The sequence below is a fragment of the Aptenodytes forsteri genome, unplaced genomic scaffold, assembly GCF_000699145.1.
Source record: "Aptenodytes forsteri isolate BGI_AS27 unplaced genomic scaffold, ASM69914v1 Scaffold208, whole genome shotgun sequence".
In the NCBI taxonomy this organism is placed as follows: domain Eukaryota; kingdom Metazoa; phylum Chordata; class Aves; order Sphenisciformes; family Spheniscidae; genus Aptenodytes; species Aptenodytes forsteri.
The window spans coordinates 2,093,225-2,109,489 of NW_008794963.1; the positions used below are offsets into that span (position 1 = coordinate 2,093,225).

General features: G+C 40.8%; 2 protein-coding genes across 2 annotated transcripts in view; both read right to left on the minus strand.

Moving 5' to 3' along the window:
• Positions 1 to 16,265, minus strand: part of RAD54B (RAD54 homolog B (S. cerevisiae)) — a 69,371-nt gene that overhangs the window by 41,744 nt on the left and 11,362 nt on the right. The gene's annotated exons all lie outside the window — the stretch shown is intronic.
• On the minus strand, positions 1,987 to 8,250 carry FSBP (fibrinogen silencer binding protein). Its single transcript, XM_009275466.2, has 2 exons — positions 7,813 to 8,250; positions 1,987 to 3,472 (listed from the first exon to the last, which is right to left on the minus strand). Exons 1-2 carry the CDS (start codon positions 8,181 to 8,183, stop codon positions 2,947 to 2,949), a joined length of 897 nt encoding a protein of 298 aa, XP_009273741.1. The 5' UTR covers positions 8,184 to 8,250; the 3' UTR covers positions 1,987 to 2,946.

Genomic DNA, 16,265 nt, shown 5'->3' on the forward strand with positions numbered 1-16,265 from the left:
AGAAAGAAATGCAGATCCACCATCATGGAGAGGTATGATATATAGTCAGCACCATATTGCACCGACGGAGCAATATAATGTCACTGAAGGAGGAAACATTTCTGTAGTGAAAGGAGATAAATGTCATGTCACTAGTATAAAAACGAGTGAGCTACACAGGGACTCAAGAGATTTCTCCCCCCACCCCAAGCTCCCCCAAAAACCAAAAGAAACACAACCAAGAACAACAGAAATGAGAAGCATGAGAGATCTCTGAACTAGAGGTGCTGCCTGCAGATAAGAATGAAAGGCCTTCCACTAAGAAATGAAACAACAACAGAACAACCAAACGTGGGAGAACGCTGCTCATAGGGAGACAGTTCTGACCAGGCTGGTGTATTTTATTATTTCTTTACTTATTTGCATCCTTTCCCTTCCAATATCAAGAATACAAGGGAGACTGTGCTCTACCCAGAGTTCTATTTTTGCATCTACTTTGTCTTTCAGTTCAGAAAGGACTGCAAGCTTTCAAATGCTGGAAATTCCTCTGGCTCTAGTCCTCGAAATAAAAATACCATGCCAATAGAAACACTGGAGGTCACCTCTTCATCTAGCTCAAGGAGAATGAAGAATTCAACAGAAAATATTCTAAAGTCTCTAGAGCGTTTTGGTGGCCAACGTAAGAGTAGCTATAATTCAAAACCACTGCAAGATGATGAGCCGTATGGGAATTATTTTCTGAACTATTAAAAACCTGTTCATTTGCATAATATGTAAGGACAGAAACAACAAATAGAAATTAACTCCTTACCACTGGAAACCAGAATTCTGATTTTCAACTGAAAGGATAAGATCAGGCATTTCCAAATTAAGACAAGTGCAGAGAATTTAGTGCTGTTTCCCCTTTCTGAGAAGCCACATTTCAGATGGCAAAGTAGAACAAATAAAATCCTTATTTATTTATTAAAGCCAATATTTTGACTCTTGTAAACTCAGGGAAGTGAGTATCTCACTGAAGTGTTTCCAGCTATACAAACACAGATCGATATCCTTGAACTGAAAAATACAGCATAAAGCCAAGGACTGTACAGAAACAGAGGCCACTTATTCAGGCATCATCACTTTCAGCGCACGCAAAAATTCCCAACAGAACAAACGCTTACAGTGCTCTCTTCTCTAGAAAGCAACTGGAAGAGGAAAAGTACTGGGGAACTCCATATTGACAACGTCCGTTTTCACTGTTTGTATTTTTCCTCAGTTTGTAAACAGAAGACTTGCTTCCTCTACTCTTTCCACTTGTAACCTGTTAAAGTTATCGCAGGCACCGACAGTCAAGATTATTTCTCTCGTATCACTATCATAAAATTTTAACTATAATTCTTTAAGCTCCACTAGCCCCTCAATTAAACTTACATGCTTCCAGCCTTCAGTTTTTAATAAGCATTTATTGCTTGTGGCCACAAAAGTAACCTGATTCACTCAGAAGACCAACAAGGAGGTGCGAAGCTTACCTCATTCAGAGTCTGCTGATGCAGACCAGTGCCCCATGCTCGCATGCTGAGGCTCTGTGGGAATGGAGAAAGAAGCAAATTTGGGAAAAGTGGTGACAGGAGCAACAGTTACAAGCAGCTGCAGGAAGAAATATTCTCCTTCCTATTGCTTTGGTTCTTTCTGTTGTTGGGGCTCTCCGAGATGGGAGGCACAGGAGGTATTACATCTCCTTTGCTCTTTTTCCTTGATGCTGTGCTTCATGTCCTTTTCTTGTGCTAAAGGTTAGAGCAAGGAGAACGTATTGTTACAGGGAATAAGAAGCCAGAGGTCTAAGGCAGTTGTGGATCCATTCATAACAGGCAGGAGACTAAGAATTATGAAGAAATGAATCATCTGGGACTTATGCTTTCCAGGTATTTTTCTTCCAGTTGTGAACGTTCATTGTAACTGCAGAGGAAACGGCTGCTACTAGGACAGACAGAAGAATCAATTTCTTTTTCATTTTGGGCATTTTATTTGAAACTAATCGAAAGACCAGAACCGCAGCATTTATAAAAGGTACCCAGAATAACAAAGAATCTTCTGTTGATTTCAAGTCACATGTTACTTACATACAGAAAGTATTTCATTTCAGTAGCTTATAGTCATAGTGATACTGATCAAAGGCACCTGCAACTGTCTTGGTTGCACATGCACTGTAGTAATTATGCATGCAAATGAGGAAATGAGACATTTTTGTGGTTGATCACCACTATAATTACTATAACTGAATATACGATCATGGTAACTGTACACACAAATTACACATGCATGCAGTTTTAAAAACCAAGCGTTGCATTCATTGTCTCTATTTTGATAATGTCCTATGGAAACGATCCTCCGCTGAAAATAATAAAAAGTGTTAACTTTTTAAAAGATGTATATTTATTCAACTGTCTACTGAACATTAAAAAAATATAACAATCCAGTAATTTTGTTTTCCAAGCTGATATATCAGCAAAATCTCACCGTCATAAGATTTACCAACTTGAAAAGAATAAGACATTTAAAGATAGTCTCTTATTCCTCCTCTTTATATGTATTTATTAACCTGTAACTTCAAAAAGATATTAAAGGATAGGTAATTATTTGAAAAAATAATGCATATGATCAAAATTTTTAAAAAGAGCTGAGCTACATTTCCATTAGCTCATCACAACTCTATCAGAGATAAGTGGAAATATTTTAAAAGTTTGGATTTTTATCAACCTAAACACTTAAATATACAGGATTTGATTATACTTCAGACCAGAAGAGTTGGTGCATTCAAACCCATACAAGGTATTTTTCTAAGGTACATAAACAACATGGAAAATATGCTTTCATCTCTCAAGCCCAGATTTTGATCCATCCATATTAACATAAGGAACAATTTTGCTAGGGCAAAAGCATTTATTATTAAGTATTTCAAAGAATATGACAGAAGTAATAAAATATTTAGATATTGCTGTATTCCGGCAGATCACGGCGTAGTCGTATTGCCTTCAGCTTCTCTACTTTGATTTTTGTTCGCAACAGTTCTTCTTCCAGTTGCTGCTTTCTTTTCAAACCATCCCTTTTTTCTTGGACATAAAGACCAATTTTTCTTTGATTTTCTAATATTATTTGATGCTCTTCTTTCAGCATTTGTAACATCTGTGGGTCATACCCACACATTGGTCTAAAGCGTTCTCCAACCTCAAGCCTAAAAAACTCATCTCTTCTTGGTACAGGAGAAGGAGACATCATCACTCTCATATCAACTGAAGACACTGATGTTGAAGGAGACCTTTCCATAATGTGCACCAGCTGGTGTTCTTCCTCTTGTTCTAAGTTCTCATTTTGCTGTGAGTCTATAATCAAAGAAGGAGGAGGTTTGACATCCTCTTCCGATTGCAACTCCATCATGACTGTCGCGGGATGGTGATCCAACATTGCCTGTGGTGAACTGGTACCAGCAATTGTTTCTTTATCGATACTAGCACTAGAACACACAAAATCATATTTAAATAATCCATTAAAAACTATTTTTAAAAGGCGTAGCTGTAAGTAACCAAAGCTTCATTTGAAATACTATTCTGCTATCTATGCCTGGGACTCTACTTCATTACATGAACACCACCTGTACCCCTCCTTCTTTCCACCACGCATATACAGCCCTGTCTTATTCAGATTCTATCGCTATAAAGGCAGTATAGCCAACAGAACTATCCTGGTAATCCCTTCTTCTGACACTGGAGAAGCAAGAAGGGCTGTTAGTGACAAATGGGTATAAAAACAAAGCAGCAGCAAGTGATGCAAGTGACAGAGGAAAGAGTTTATGTAATATATAATGTGATTTCAAAAGGGCATAAATTTAGACTGAGCGGACTGTGGCAGAAACATTTCCATCTCCCAAACTTACTCATCTCCTCCTGTTCTAATGTGTTCCCTGTTTCTGATTCATGCACCCAAGTATTTGTTTGGGTTTTTTAAATGTAAAACAATCACTGAATAAAATTACACAAAGAGCCTTGGGAGAAGAAACCAGAGCCCAAATGATGACCCTGCCAGTAGATTAGGGAATCAAGCTAATCCTTGCTCCTTCTCTTTTAATTGGTGATCTCAATATTTTTCTGAAGCTTCAAGAGAAGACACAGAAATTTTTCCATTAAGAACAGCCTATACTTCTATGCATTTCTTTTCAGAAGTACAACGCCCGCTTGACTCATCTGTCTTTGTGTAAACCCCTGAGTCAGCAGCACCTCAAATCATGATTTGACATTACATTGGCTTTGATGATAATAATGGCTCAAGCTCTTCCTGCCTACTTCTCTACCATCAGTTGTGTTTGAAACCCTACACTTCTGCATATCACTCCTTTATTCAGGTAATGTTTTTTAAGCCAGATCAGCTTCTTGATCTATTTAACAGTACAGATCTACAAAGAATACTTTCAGCATGAGTGGGAAAGCAATATAGTGTAACATGGGAACAGGAATATATTAACCTGGTACTGATACCGAAGACAGTGGATCATCATGGCCATGACTCTCTAAAACAGAGCCTGTAACTGGTGGTTGCAGATATGAGACATTCCCCAAACCGTGAAGAACTGAGCTGCTGCTTGCAGCTAAAGGCAGCGAGTGGATCCATGATTAATGTAACATTCATGGATGCTCCCCAACCCTGGAGGACCTGAATTGCCGTCTATTAAATTGGGGGGTGGGAGGTGTTTGTTTATACGTTTTAAACTCCTTGTGAGCCCTACAATCCACAAATTGAGAAACACTATCTGATTATTAAAACACTGTCCTGGTTAGCAGTAGAGGTGGGTTCAAATTCCCAGAAGCAAAGGAGAAATTTAATTTGTACATCCTACTTCTCGTGCAAATGCACTAACTCCTTAATCAAAAGGTGGCACGATCATCTCTTCTGCGTCTCCCATGGTCTTCAAAACTCTTGGTTTAAAAGAAATAGGCAGTCATGGTTGCAATTTCCAAAGGACCCTGATCTAGTTTGCCATCCATTAACATGAAAGTGCAATTTCTAGAATAAAAGCAAGAAAGCTTCTCAATACTCAATTATAAAAATGTTCAACAGGGTCAGAGCAATGTATTTTCCAAAAATTAATCCTGTCAATGACCCCAAACTATTTTAACTAAAGATTTAAATAAAAAAAAAAAAAAAAAGAGCCCCTTTTCCAAAAATTAATCCTGTCAATGACCCCAAACTATTTTAACTAAAGATTTTAAAAAAAAAAAAAAAAAGAAGAGTCCATCTGAGGCAGGTATTGAAAATAGACCTTCCATTTATTCCCCAAAGAAAATGCCAGGATAATCTTAATTCTATCGACTGTTACCTGAGCTGCCTATAGAGTATCAATCATATCACCTTACTCCCTCCTCCTCATGCCACAAAGCTTCACCTTTTCCTATATACCTCTTTCTCACATTCCTTTTCCTCCTCTCATTGAGCATCGGAAGTATTATCCTGCACACAAATTTTCACTTGTTTTCCCCAGTGCTGACTGTAATTCTGGGCTTCCCCCTCTTCACAACCGCAGCTTCTAATACAGCTTCCCTCCTTCTTATTCGCTGGCTCCTGGCCAGCTTCTAGCCTGAGAAAAGTGGAAACAACCAGCAGGAGAAGCAGGTCATTCTGACAAAAGGAAACAGAGAGAGAGCAGAAAGAGAAAGTGAGAGAGGTTAAAGAGAAGATAGGTAAGATTTAGTCTAACATAGACTAGAGCCTCCAAACAGTGAAAAATCCATCTCGAAGTGTAAACCACACAGAACTAGAAAGATTACCAAATCTTCAGGTAACTCTGACGAGGTTGTTTTTTTTTTTCTTAGAGTCAGTCTCTTAAGAGGAAAACAATTAGACAGCAAAGAGAGAAAGAAGGAATTGAGAAACAAAAGAGCCGCCTGTATGGTGGTTACTAATGTTGTTTCTGACAACTTGACTGAAAGAAAGACAAACAGTTACCACAATTGGGGGATGGTGTTTATAACCCTGCAGGCACCCATGATTCACCAGGTTTTGTTTAATCACAGTGAGCTAGAAATTGCTTAAAGGTGCGATTAAGATTCATTGTATTTCCATCCTACAAAACCTAAGCCATATCCTGGTGAGTTAAAACCCAATACAGGGTTTTGAAAATTAGGGTACAATGCAACTCAGAGTTAAAATTAGAACTATAAAATAATGTTGTATTTGGGCAGGGAAAAGAATCATCTAAATTATATTCTTCTCCTTCAGCACACAGTGTATTGGCTGTTCCTAGGAACAACCATTTTGGGTAAACAGTAATCAAGTCAATGTTCCCAGAGCCATAAGGGACTGCAAAAAATCTTTAAATTATAGGAGACAAACTATGGAGATCATTAGCTCTTAATCATTCACAAAAAGCGTCAGTGCTTTTTATAAGCTGATCTACAAACCAAAGTTCTCACACTATTTTTTTTTTCCTCCTTACAAAAGTTAGTAGTCAAGACACTGCAACCTTTATTAGCGCAATTAAAAGCCTTGTTTTGTTCCAGAGAATTCTTTGGAACGGTTCCTCCAGGGGCATTCACCAGGAGCAGCAGTGCAGCCCAGTTGCTTCAGACTTCTTTACGCAAAGGACCCACAACAGCATATTTTTAGAGCATCTGGCATGTTGGGATTTAGACAATTGTTACCATTCAGTTCAACCAGTGGCACCATGAATCCAATTCAGCGTGTGTGCGCATGCCAGCTTTTCTTAGAGTGTTATGCTGCTGCACCGACTATCAGTATATCTGATTAAAATACGGAAAGTTCGCTTCCCATTAATCTGCTTGGGAAAATAAGAAAAATCAGAGCTTTCTCAAGGTTGCTGGGGAGTTATTTGACCCTTTTTTCCCTCCTCCCTAGCTTAGTTTTTGTATCTGGAGGAACCAAAACCTGACCCAGGCATTTTTTGATCCCTCAAGGACCAATACAGAACCAGCAGAGTGTTGCAAGTCAGATATGAGGGGCATTAGCCAGCTGTGGGAGAAAGCCTGCATGCTGCCTGCCTGTATTATGTCTGGCTCAAATCTAGACAGTGTGTCTCACTTTACTGAGCAGTTAAAAAAAAAAAAAGGCTACAAAAAAATAAAACTTCTAGTGCTGTACCTCTCAGTTTCTCTCTGTATTTAAACTACCTAACATACGATATAGAACTGCTTGGAGTTTAGACTGCAATTAGATTTGCTCCAGTTTCAGGGAACCACCATCAATGCAAGAAAAGTATAATTTAAAAAAACATTTGCACTCACAAAGGCACTGTGGTGTGGGGAGTCAAATTTTTTTTTTAAAGGACTGGGATCAGTTAAAAACATAACATGCAAATACCAGAGTAAATGAGAGAAAAAAGGTGTATGAGTAAGGTTTCTTAGCTCTGTGAACTAACTTTATTAAAAATCTTCTATAAACTGGTAATAGTTCCATATGTTGCAAAATGACTGCAGTATTACCTTAAATGGAGGAGAATAGCCATCACTTTGCCAGCGTTTGAATAATCTGCCTATTAAAAGGTAGGGGAGGGGTAGAGGTTGGAGCTACTATTTCTCTTTGATTCTCTCTTAACCCTCACTTTCCAGAGTATGACAAAGACTCTGAAACAGGCTTTGAAAGAGAACTGAAAAAATGAACACAGTGCTAAGTCACCATAAAGCTTCCCATAAAACAAAAGCAATATTATTTTGTCATTGCTCCCCATTTGGGGATTTTATCTGATAAACATTTCCTTTAGGAGCCTGAACACAAGCAAAGCGTTACAGAGTAGATAGGAGGCGCCATCATTTTCATTCAGTAACAAAATAAAAAGAATCGTCTCACCTTTGAACACCGCTCCTGTCTCTTAAACACACATTGGAAATCTGTGGAATCATCTCCACAACTTTCTTGGTTGGCTCGGAAATGCTGCTTTTACAATCTGAGTGAGTCTCCTTTTGCTGCAATAGCTCCTGTTTGGCATATTCTTTGAGCCTCTTGTACAGCGTGCGCAGGCCCTGTGCAGTGCGAGGAGGGCGATCTACTCCGATGGCATTGTAGTTATCAGCTATAATATCCCAGCATTTGTTTTTTTCCACTATTACAGAATGCTTATTGGTATGTTCCTCGAGAATTTTAACGTACGGCTTCACGAGTTTTAGCAAATCGAGCTTTTCAGATAAGGTAAAATTAGAAGATCTGGCCTTCCCAACCATTGTTATCTTTGAATTAAGGAAGCCGTTTCTGAAGCCACCATGCAGTCCCTAGCTCTGCTCAGCTCTTTTTCACAAACAGAAAAAGATCAGGCTTAACTAGGCTAGTCTCATTTAGGCCCACGCCTACAAGGGAGGGTTTATTAAAATTCCTTCAGCTTAAGCTGACGCAGGTTCAGGAAATCTGCTTAAGCCAAGCCTGACCTACATAAGGCTTCAGACTGAAGAAGACGAGAAGAAACAAGCAAAATACACTTTTGTATGAAGAGACCAGACATACGCAGGATTTAAAAACATAAAGGTTTAAAGATTAGCACGTTACCCAGCTAAAAATTACCTAATTTAGCTTGAGTAACAAGCTCTGACACATCTCCCTAGTTCTCTCGCACGTATCTCAAACTGAAACCGCGCTCGAGGTGATTTTACGTGTAACGATGTCCCCCAAAAAAGCAACAATTGCTTTGTGAAACGCACTGAGCGTTACAGGGAGCGGGAGGCGAACGGCAACGGCGGCGGGCGAGGGCGGCGTGTGTAGAGAGCTCCCTGGCAGAGCCCCCGGCCGCCGCCGCGCTCCCCTGCGCCATTTGCATAATGCTGGTCCTGCTGTCAATCAGGGGCGGCATATCCTCCAGCCGGTTAGGTTACACTCAGGCGCGGGCTTCGCAGTAAAGCTGAGCTTCTCCTGCACTTGGCAGCCCGCTCCAGCTACCTACACAGGGGCTTCTTAAAGAGGCCGCTTCTCTCGGCGGCCCAGCCCCCCACCCGCGCGGGGACAGGAGGCGAACGCCAGCGAGCAAGCCCCGAACGCCGCCGCGCCAGCACTGAATCGGCTTTTTTTTTTTTTTTTTTGTAACTTCGGCCCGCAGCTGTGCCCTGCGAAAACACGCCTGCCTTTTAGCGCCTGTGTCATCGCCCGTCGGTCCGCCGGGACTGGGAAGTGGCATGAGCTAACGCTGGGGCTGCACGCAATAAAGCCTACAGTCAGTCGTGACAGATTGACTGAGCGCATCGTAGCGTGCGGATACCGGGATTTTCATAATATCCACCAGGAAACAACCCACTTATTATAATAATATTTCCAGGCATTCTTTCAGGGTAAAAAAATCTGATTTTTATTAACAAGATGTGCATGCTACGCACGTGCATTTCTAATGTTTGCTCGAAAATGTGTCACTTAAACCAAGTCTTCACATAAAAATGCACGCAAGGCTCTAAATTCCCATGGTCTAAACTAAATCAACAAATCGGAGAAAGAGAAAAACCTGCAGGTGTCAGGGAAGGTGCTCTCAAATACAAAAAGCAAAAACTAAGTTTGAAAAACGACGTACGCGACTGAAAGAGTCCGGAGGGTGGAAACAAACACCGTTTGAGATAGTGGCAACAGCTTCAAGCTTAACATGTTCAGCCTTGAAAACAAGGGAGCCTGGAAGGGGGGTGAAGGAAAGAAATCTAATTATAGTTTGAAGTATCTTAAGGCTACAAAGATCTAGGTATAAACTTGTTTGCTCTAAGGGGAAAAAACCCAAAGCAGACACAAGCCGTATTCAAAACAAGAAATTCAAACTAAACAAAGGGAGACTTTTAACTGCTAAAAATCAATTAGCATTTAGAATAACGAGCACGTTTGGAACCATTTCTAAGACTCAGTTCGTCTGTACCAGCTAACAAAATTGCGACCAGTCCACTTTGCTGGAATTGCTTTCAAGCCAAGATTAAATAAAGCATTTTTTAGTCTGAAGCCCATTACACTAGAATTTGAGAAACAAAACAGTCATGTGGTTAGAAGCACTGTATGAAAACCATCACTTTTAAACACCTAATCCTTCCCTATTTCCTCACACTTTGCTCTTTACTAATATTAAGAGTAGAAAGCTGGTGGTTATCTTTGTTTTTTAAAATTGATGCACTTGGTTATTCTTCAGTAACTGTCAAAAAAAAAAAAAGGAATATGCCTCAGGTACTTTAGGCCACTGGCAGTATCAGAATTGAGTCACAGGTGAGCCTATGTTGAACTGGTGAGCCTCTGATGTTGAAGCCGTTGTGCAGTGCCCAGTCTCTTGACTTTTTAGTGACAAAAAGAAAGAAGTCACTGTTAGGTTGTGTGACTGAAGGTGCCTCCCTGCAGACACAAAGAGCACAGATGAACAGTGTCAGGCAGAGGAACCCCAAAAAGCCAAATGAAAGAAACTGAGCCCTCAGTCCAGCTGCTCCCAGGGCTGTCAGAAACACGAGCAGCCCAGTGGGCCGGGGGTGAGACCCAGGCCGATGAGTCCACAGGAGAGGCTCTCTGTAGATCACCTTGCAGACTGAAGGAGGGGGGTTACTGCCCACTGGGATATGGGACTCATGATGAGATGCCAAGAAGAGTATTTTGGGATTGCAGAAGGCATAGTACAGGATATTTAGAGGAAGAACCAAAGGCAAGAAAAGGGAGAGATGAAAGTGGTTTGGGACAGAACAAGCATAGGAAAATACTGGGGAAAAACCGGGTAAAAGAGGCCAGGTGCATGTGAACAGATGGCTGCTCAGTATGGTTGTCCAGCCATGCCCTGCGCCTTATCACTGCAGTTTGTCCTATCTTCTTGTTAAACTACACTTGTAACTATTTTCCTGGGTGAAGGGACTCTCTACTCTGCGTGCATGACTGCATGGATGTGTACATGCCAGCAACTGGAGTTGTACCACGGGTCACAGAGGCCCAGGTGCTTGGGGCGCCAGCAAGCAGAGAGGCCAGAGCCCATGCATGCTGCCTGGGTACCTATGTCAGTGTGCAATTGCTGGCAAACACCAAGCCGGACTAGCCAGCAAGTTGGCTAAGACGCTTGGGAGCCAAGAATTGGAGCAACCGTGAGTCTGGGCCAGATACTGGAGACACCACAAGGTCTGAGATTTGGCTACTGGAGGGACGAGGATACCTGGGGACTGGCCACTGGTAAGGTCATAAATCCGGACCAGCTGCCAGGGAGACCCAGTGCAGGTTTGTGGGGCAACTGGGAGACCAGGGGATCCAGGGACCAGCTACTGAGCAGAATAAGAGTCTAAGGCCACTTGCTGGAGGGATCCATATTGTATACGTATGTATTTTCCACAAACAGGCTGCCATCCTAGTCAGCCAGTGAAGGGAAAGAATGAGGCCATTGATGCTGCTTGTGTGTGCATGAGTGCTTGCGTTTTCCGTATGGCTGGCCGTATATATACATACAGAGTGTATACGTGTGCATGTGCCTCTTGGGAATACATCCTCAGCCTCACTGCGGGCTGGACCTGGCCGCAAGGAGCTGCAGCAGCCTTCCTCTATACTGGGCTACCAGATGCAGCAACTCCTAATGTAGACCTATTTAGACTTGTATTACTTTATCACCTTACTGCTTAATGTTGCTAGAGAGGCCAAGTTTCCAGACTAATGCAATTACAGCAAAATACCGCTACAAAGATTTCTTTTGAGCAAGTGCCTGAAGGAATCAGTCTGAATTACATATTGTTCTGCAGGAGTGTAAAATAACCCTTGTAAAAATGAAGCTGGCTGCCAACCAAGATATTTTCCCTTTTTTTTTTTCCCTTTTTAAAATAGCTCTGCTCATCAACCTAAGGTCATATCAGTACCTGGATGAGAAATCACAGAAGGTGAGAAGCCTGGATATTAATGTTACATATAGACTTCTTTGAGCTAAAACAATAGGTGTAGTTCCAAGACGATTACAAAAAAAGAAATGTTGCCACAGTCCACCCTTCATCCTACGCCTTCCACCAACACTAGCACTTATGCAACACAGTGCACAGCCAGTTCAGGGAGATGATCCAGCTACAGACTAATCAATTTTTTTATTTTTTTGGGGCAAGCACAGAGTTTAATAATTAACATCAACATAAATGTGGGACATTGCCAAAACAGGAATTTCTGCCTCCCCCCAACCCTGTCATGTACCTGCCCCTTTACTGTGCTGATATAAGCACTCACAAATCTTCTGAGCAAGTCAGATCAGGGAACTGATTTGTCTGCAAATTAATCATTTTTTCTGAGCTGAGTTAGTTCTAACCACCAGCAGTTCCCTGATCCAGTATGCCACAGGACAAATAACTTGCACAAAAGAAATCCATTGAAAAAGTTTCTTCAGCCTCTATCTGGATCATTTTAAGAATATGGCTTGCAATGCACCCTACAAAAACTAGTATTAGCATAACTGAGGGGACAGCAAACCACAGGGAGGAGATTCTGGCCACTGCTGAAGAACAGTCATACATGCACCCATCACATCACTTCACTGCCTTCTATACCTCCTGTTTTAATCCTATGCGCAAGGCAGAGCTCATTTTTCCTTCATATTTTCAAGGCGGAATTCACTAATCTACTCAGAATTCTGGAAAGAAAAAAGTCTTGGATTCAGCTTTTTTTTTTTTCATTTGCTTCTTTCCTTTAAAAAAAACCCAGATGTTTCCCAATTTAAATGTTAATAATTAAAAACCCAGTTTTCAAGTGGATGAAATCTTCGTATTCGGAAGTTCATGAAAAATGGGAGCTGTGAGAGTAGATCAGAGTATTCTTCTAGGGAAAGGAAAATTAGCATGACTATTAAAAAAACAAGCAACAGCCCCTTGCTAAGGTTGGAGAACTTCAACAGTTGGGAAATAAGACTCAAAACTACAGCTAACAGGTAAGTTCAGGTTTTTGCTGTGGAAAAGTCTGGAATTAATACCAAAAAAATGATACAAATACTGCATCCTGGAGAGCTATCAAGAGATGAATGAATCACAGCTATAATACAGTAGCCAAATGACTATGAATTGCTGAAAAAGCTCAATGGGCCCAAATTTTACAAGTGACAGATTTGTATCATGGCCAATAACTGCATCAAGTGGCCCATGTAAATTTAGGCACATTATGAGACAAAACACCCTGTAAAGGAGAATGTCTTAAATCAGGGGAGCATATCTTGGATGGAGAGGAAGGATCCTTTGTCACAGAGAACTGAGGAAGAATCCCTCCATGACAGACTTAAAAAAAAAAAAAAAAAAAAAATCACTATAAGGTACATGATTCAAAGACAAAAAACATCTACAGTAATTAAGGATGCCGTAAGAAAGAACATATCTTGAAAGATGTAGTTTGGATCAGACAGCAAACTTGAATGTTGAAGGGAATTACACCAGCTTAAGTGATTCAGGCTGGGACCTTCTAGTGCAAAAAAAAAAATCAAATCAACAGATAAAGGATTGCTAAACTCTGTGAAAGTGCTCTGCCCACAAAGTGGTAGCCCCAGAATAAGTCTGAAGGACATTCTTATTTAATAATGTGCAAGCAAACTAGTTCTGCAGAGACCTGCGTTTAGCATTTGCAATCGCCTAGGAGCCTGAAAATCATAAGAACAAGAGGATGATTGCAAGATTTGAATCAAAGCTGAAGTGAAACCCTGATACCCCTGTGCTTATGAGAAACTGTAAGAAGACTCAGCAGCTAGGATGGGCTACGTTACACATCACTGAATATGGGGTATACTGGCAGTGGAAACATTTGGCAAGTATTGAGGCAGTTGCTCGCTCTTGCAAATGAATTTGGCAGCTGCATAAGATGACTTGAGAGTGTCTATAGGTAGCAAGGACTGCAAAAGTTCCATTAGGTCATCATATAGTCCTCTTTACTGACACAACAGCAAGATAGTGCCAAGTCATTCGATATGCCTGTCTTAAGAGCCTGCTGCAGCAAAGGGTGGGTGAGAAAGTTTTCAACTCCAAAGGTCTCTCATAGGGACAGTTGTTTCATGGGTAATTTCCAAAACTAAGGGTTGCAGGCATTATTCATTATGGAGAGGATTGAGGATGACAAAGTTTTGTGAGCCAAAAGTTGCAAGACAACGTCACCTGGAAGTTACAGTGCTTAAATACATTTTCTCCAGGCTTTTTAGAAATACTTTTAGATCATTAAGTTGTGTTTCAAATAGCTTTCTTATTTAACTTGATTTTTTTTTCTCGTCTTCATCAACGCTTTTACCATCAATTTTGCACTTTCTTGTTCTTATCCTTGCTATACCTGAACCTCTCAGACCACTCCTTTCCTTTCTCCTGCACAATTATTTCTAAGCATTGCTAAACCTCTGTCCTGCATTGGGGGCAGGGAGAACAAGGGGAAGCTTCACCTCTTTTTTTTCTGCATCTATTTCTGCGATCACCATCTAGCATGTATTAACTTCTAACATCTAACAGTTCTTACAGCTGCTGCAAGAACAAGGGTGCATGTATCTCATGACAAGCACAAAAAACACAGAAGTTAATGATGTAATTATTACCTTTATACCACTCACTGAAACTAGCCTGAATTACACATGGCCTACTCCAGGGCTCTTATCAGCTAAAATTCCAAGCATAAAAGCTAACTACACTTCTGTCCCCTCTGCTGATGTAAGGCATTCTCTCAACATTTAGCCCACTGAAATGGGAAATATTCAAATTAGACACTTAAAATGCACCCCATGCCAAATTTTAAAGAATTTATCTTCATCTCAGTCTGACATTCCAGGGCCCACACATTCAGATCTGTAACCATCCTTCAAACTAAGTTTGGCTTAAAGCTACGGGACTCAAATTGTAATACTAAGTGACTATACAGCACCATGAATTAGCTATTTACTTTAAGTCATGTTCTTAAAAAAAGAAAAGCTAAGAGCACCCTTCTTTACAAGTGTGTTCAGTTCCTAATACATGCTTGTATCTTCTCTGATCCTCTCTTCCAACAAGCTTTTTGATGACTCATCAGAAGCAGCTGAGAAATACAGAAAGATTTAAAATTATTATTTTCTCAGAATATTTTGCTTAAATTCTTAAATCCCCATTAGCAAGATAGCCTCTAGAAAAAGAAACAGTGTAAGAGAACCCAAGTTTCTGCAATTCTCCCATCTTTTCATAGAGAGATGAAAATTTGGAGATTATGCTTTTAAATACTAATCTCAAAATACTTCCCCATGCACTATTCCCTGCATTTGACATAGGAGCAGCTTTCTCCATTCTTCTAATTTTGCTCAGCAGATATTTTTGAGGGCAGCGAGACAACCATCTTACCACTGTCTTGTTGATTTTGGGAAAGTCATATTGTGACAAAGCTTCTGTTTCAGGGAAAGACTTAAGGCCCAAAGCCAAAAGCTGGGACTGAACTCTAGTTATGCTGGCATGGCAACAAAGGGGATCCAAATGATAAGCATAGCCACAGAAAGATTTGGCAACTATCTTTGAATGGATCCAGGCCAAGTCTGTAATAATACTCATGATAGCTCAAAAAAAACCCCTTCCAGTTCCTTTCAATAAGGCATTTCTTGTCCCTCCACCCAATAGCTACATTCTCCCCATCTTCCCTTTAATCCACCTTCATATCTATTGGAGACAGGAGGGTTGGGGAGGGAAAAAAACCAACCCCCACACCCCAAACTAGGACTTTCCAAAGGGTGGGAGAGCAGAAAAGAAGAACAGCTGAGAAATTTAGAATAGCCATGTATTTCTCTTTTGCCTATCTTCACTCCTTACACACACACAGCCTGATAATAAATTTTGATAATCAAGAAGAAAATAAGAAGAAACTATGTATAGAACTTCTGCAAATCATAGAATAGAATCATAGAATAGTTTGGGTTGGAAGGGACCTCTAAAGGCCATCTCGTCCAATCCCCGTGCCGTGGGCAGGAACATCTTCAACTAGATCAGGTTGCTCAGAGCCCCGTCCAACCTGACCTTGAATGGTTCCAGGGATGGGGCATCCACCACCTCTCTGGGCAACCTGTGCCAGTGTTTCACCACCCTCAGCGTAAAAAATTTCTTCCTTCTATCTAGTCTATATCTACCCCCTTTAGTTTAAAGCCATTCCCCCTTGTCCCGTCGCAAAAGGCCCTGCTAAAAAGTTTGCCGCCATCTTTTTTATAAGCCTCCTTTAAGTACTGAAAGGCTGCAAGAAGGTCTCCCTGAAGCCTTCTCTCCTCTAGGCTGAACAACCCCAACTCTCTCAGCCTTTCAGCCTAATTTTCCTTATTCAGTACTGATGCAGTAAAGTTGTGGTGTTATATCTGGGAAGGAAGAGGTCACCTTTGCCGACGGAGACGGGAAGGT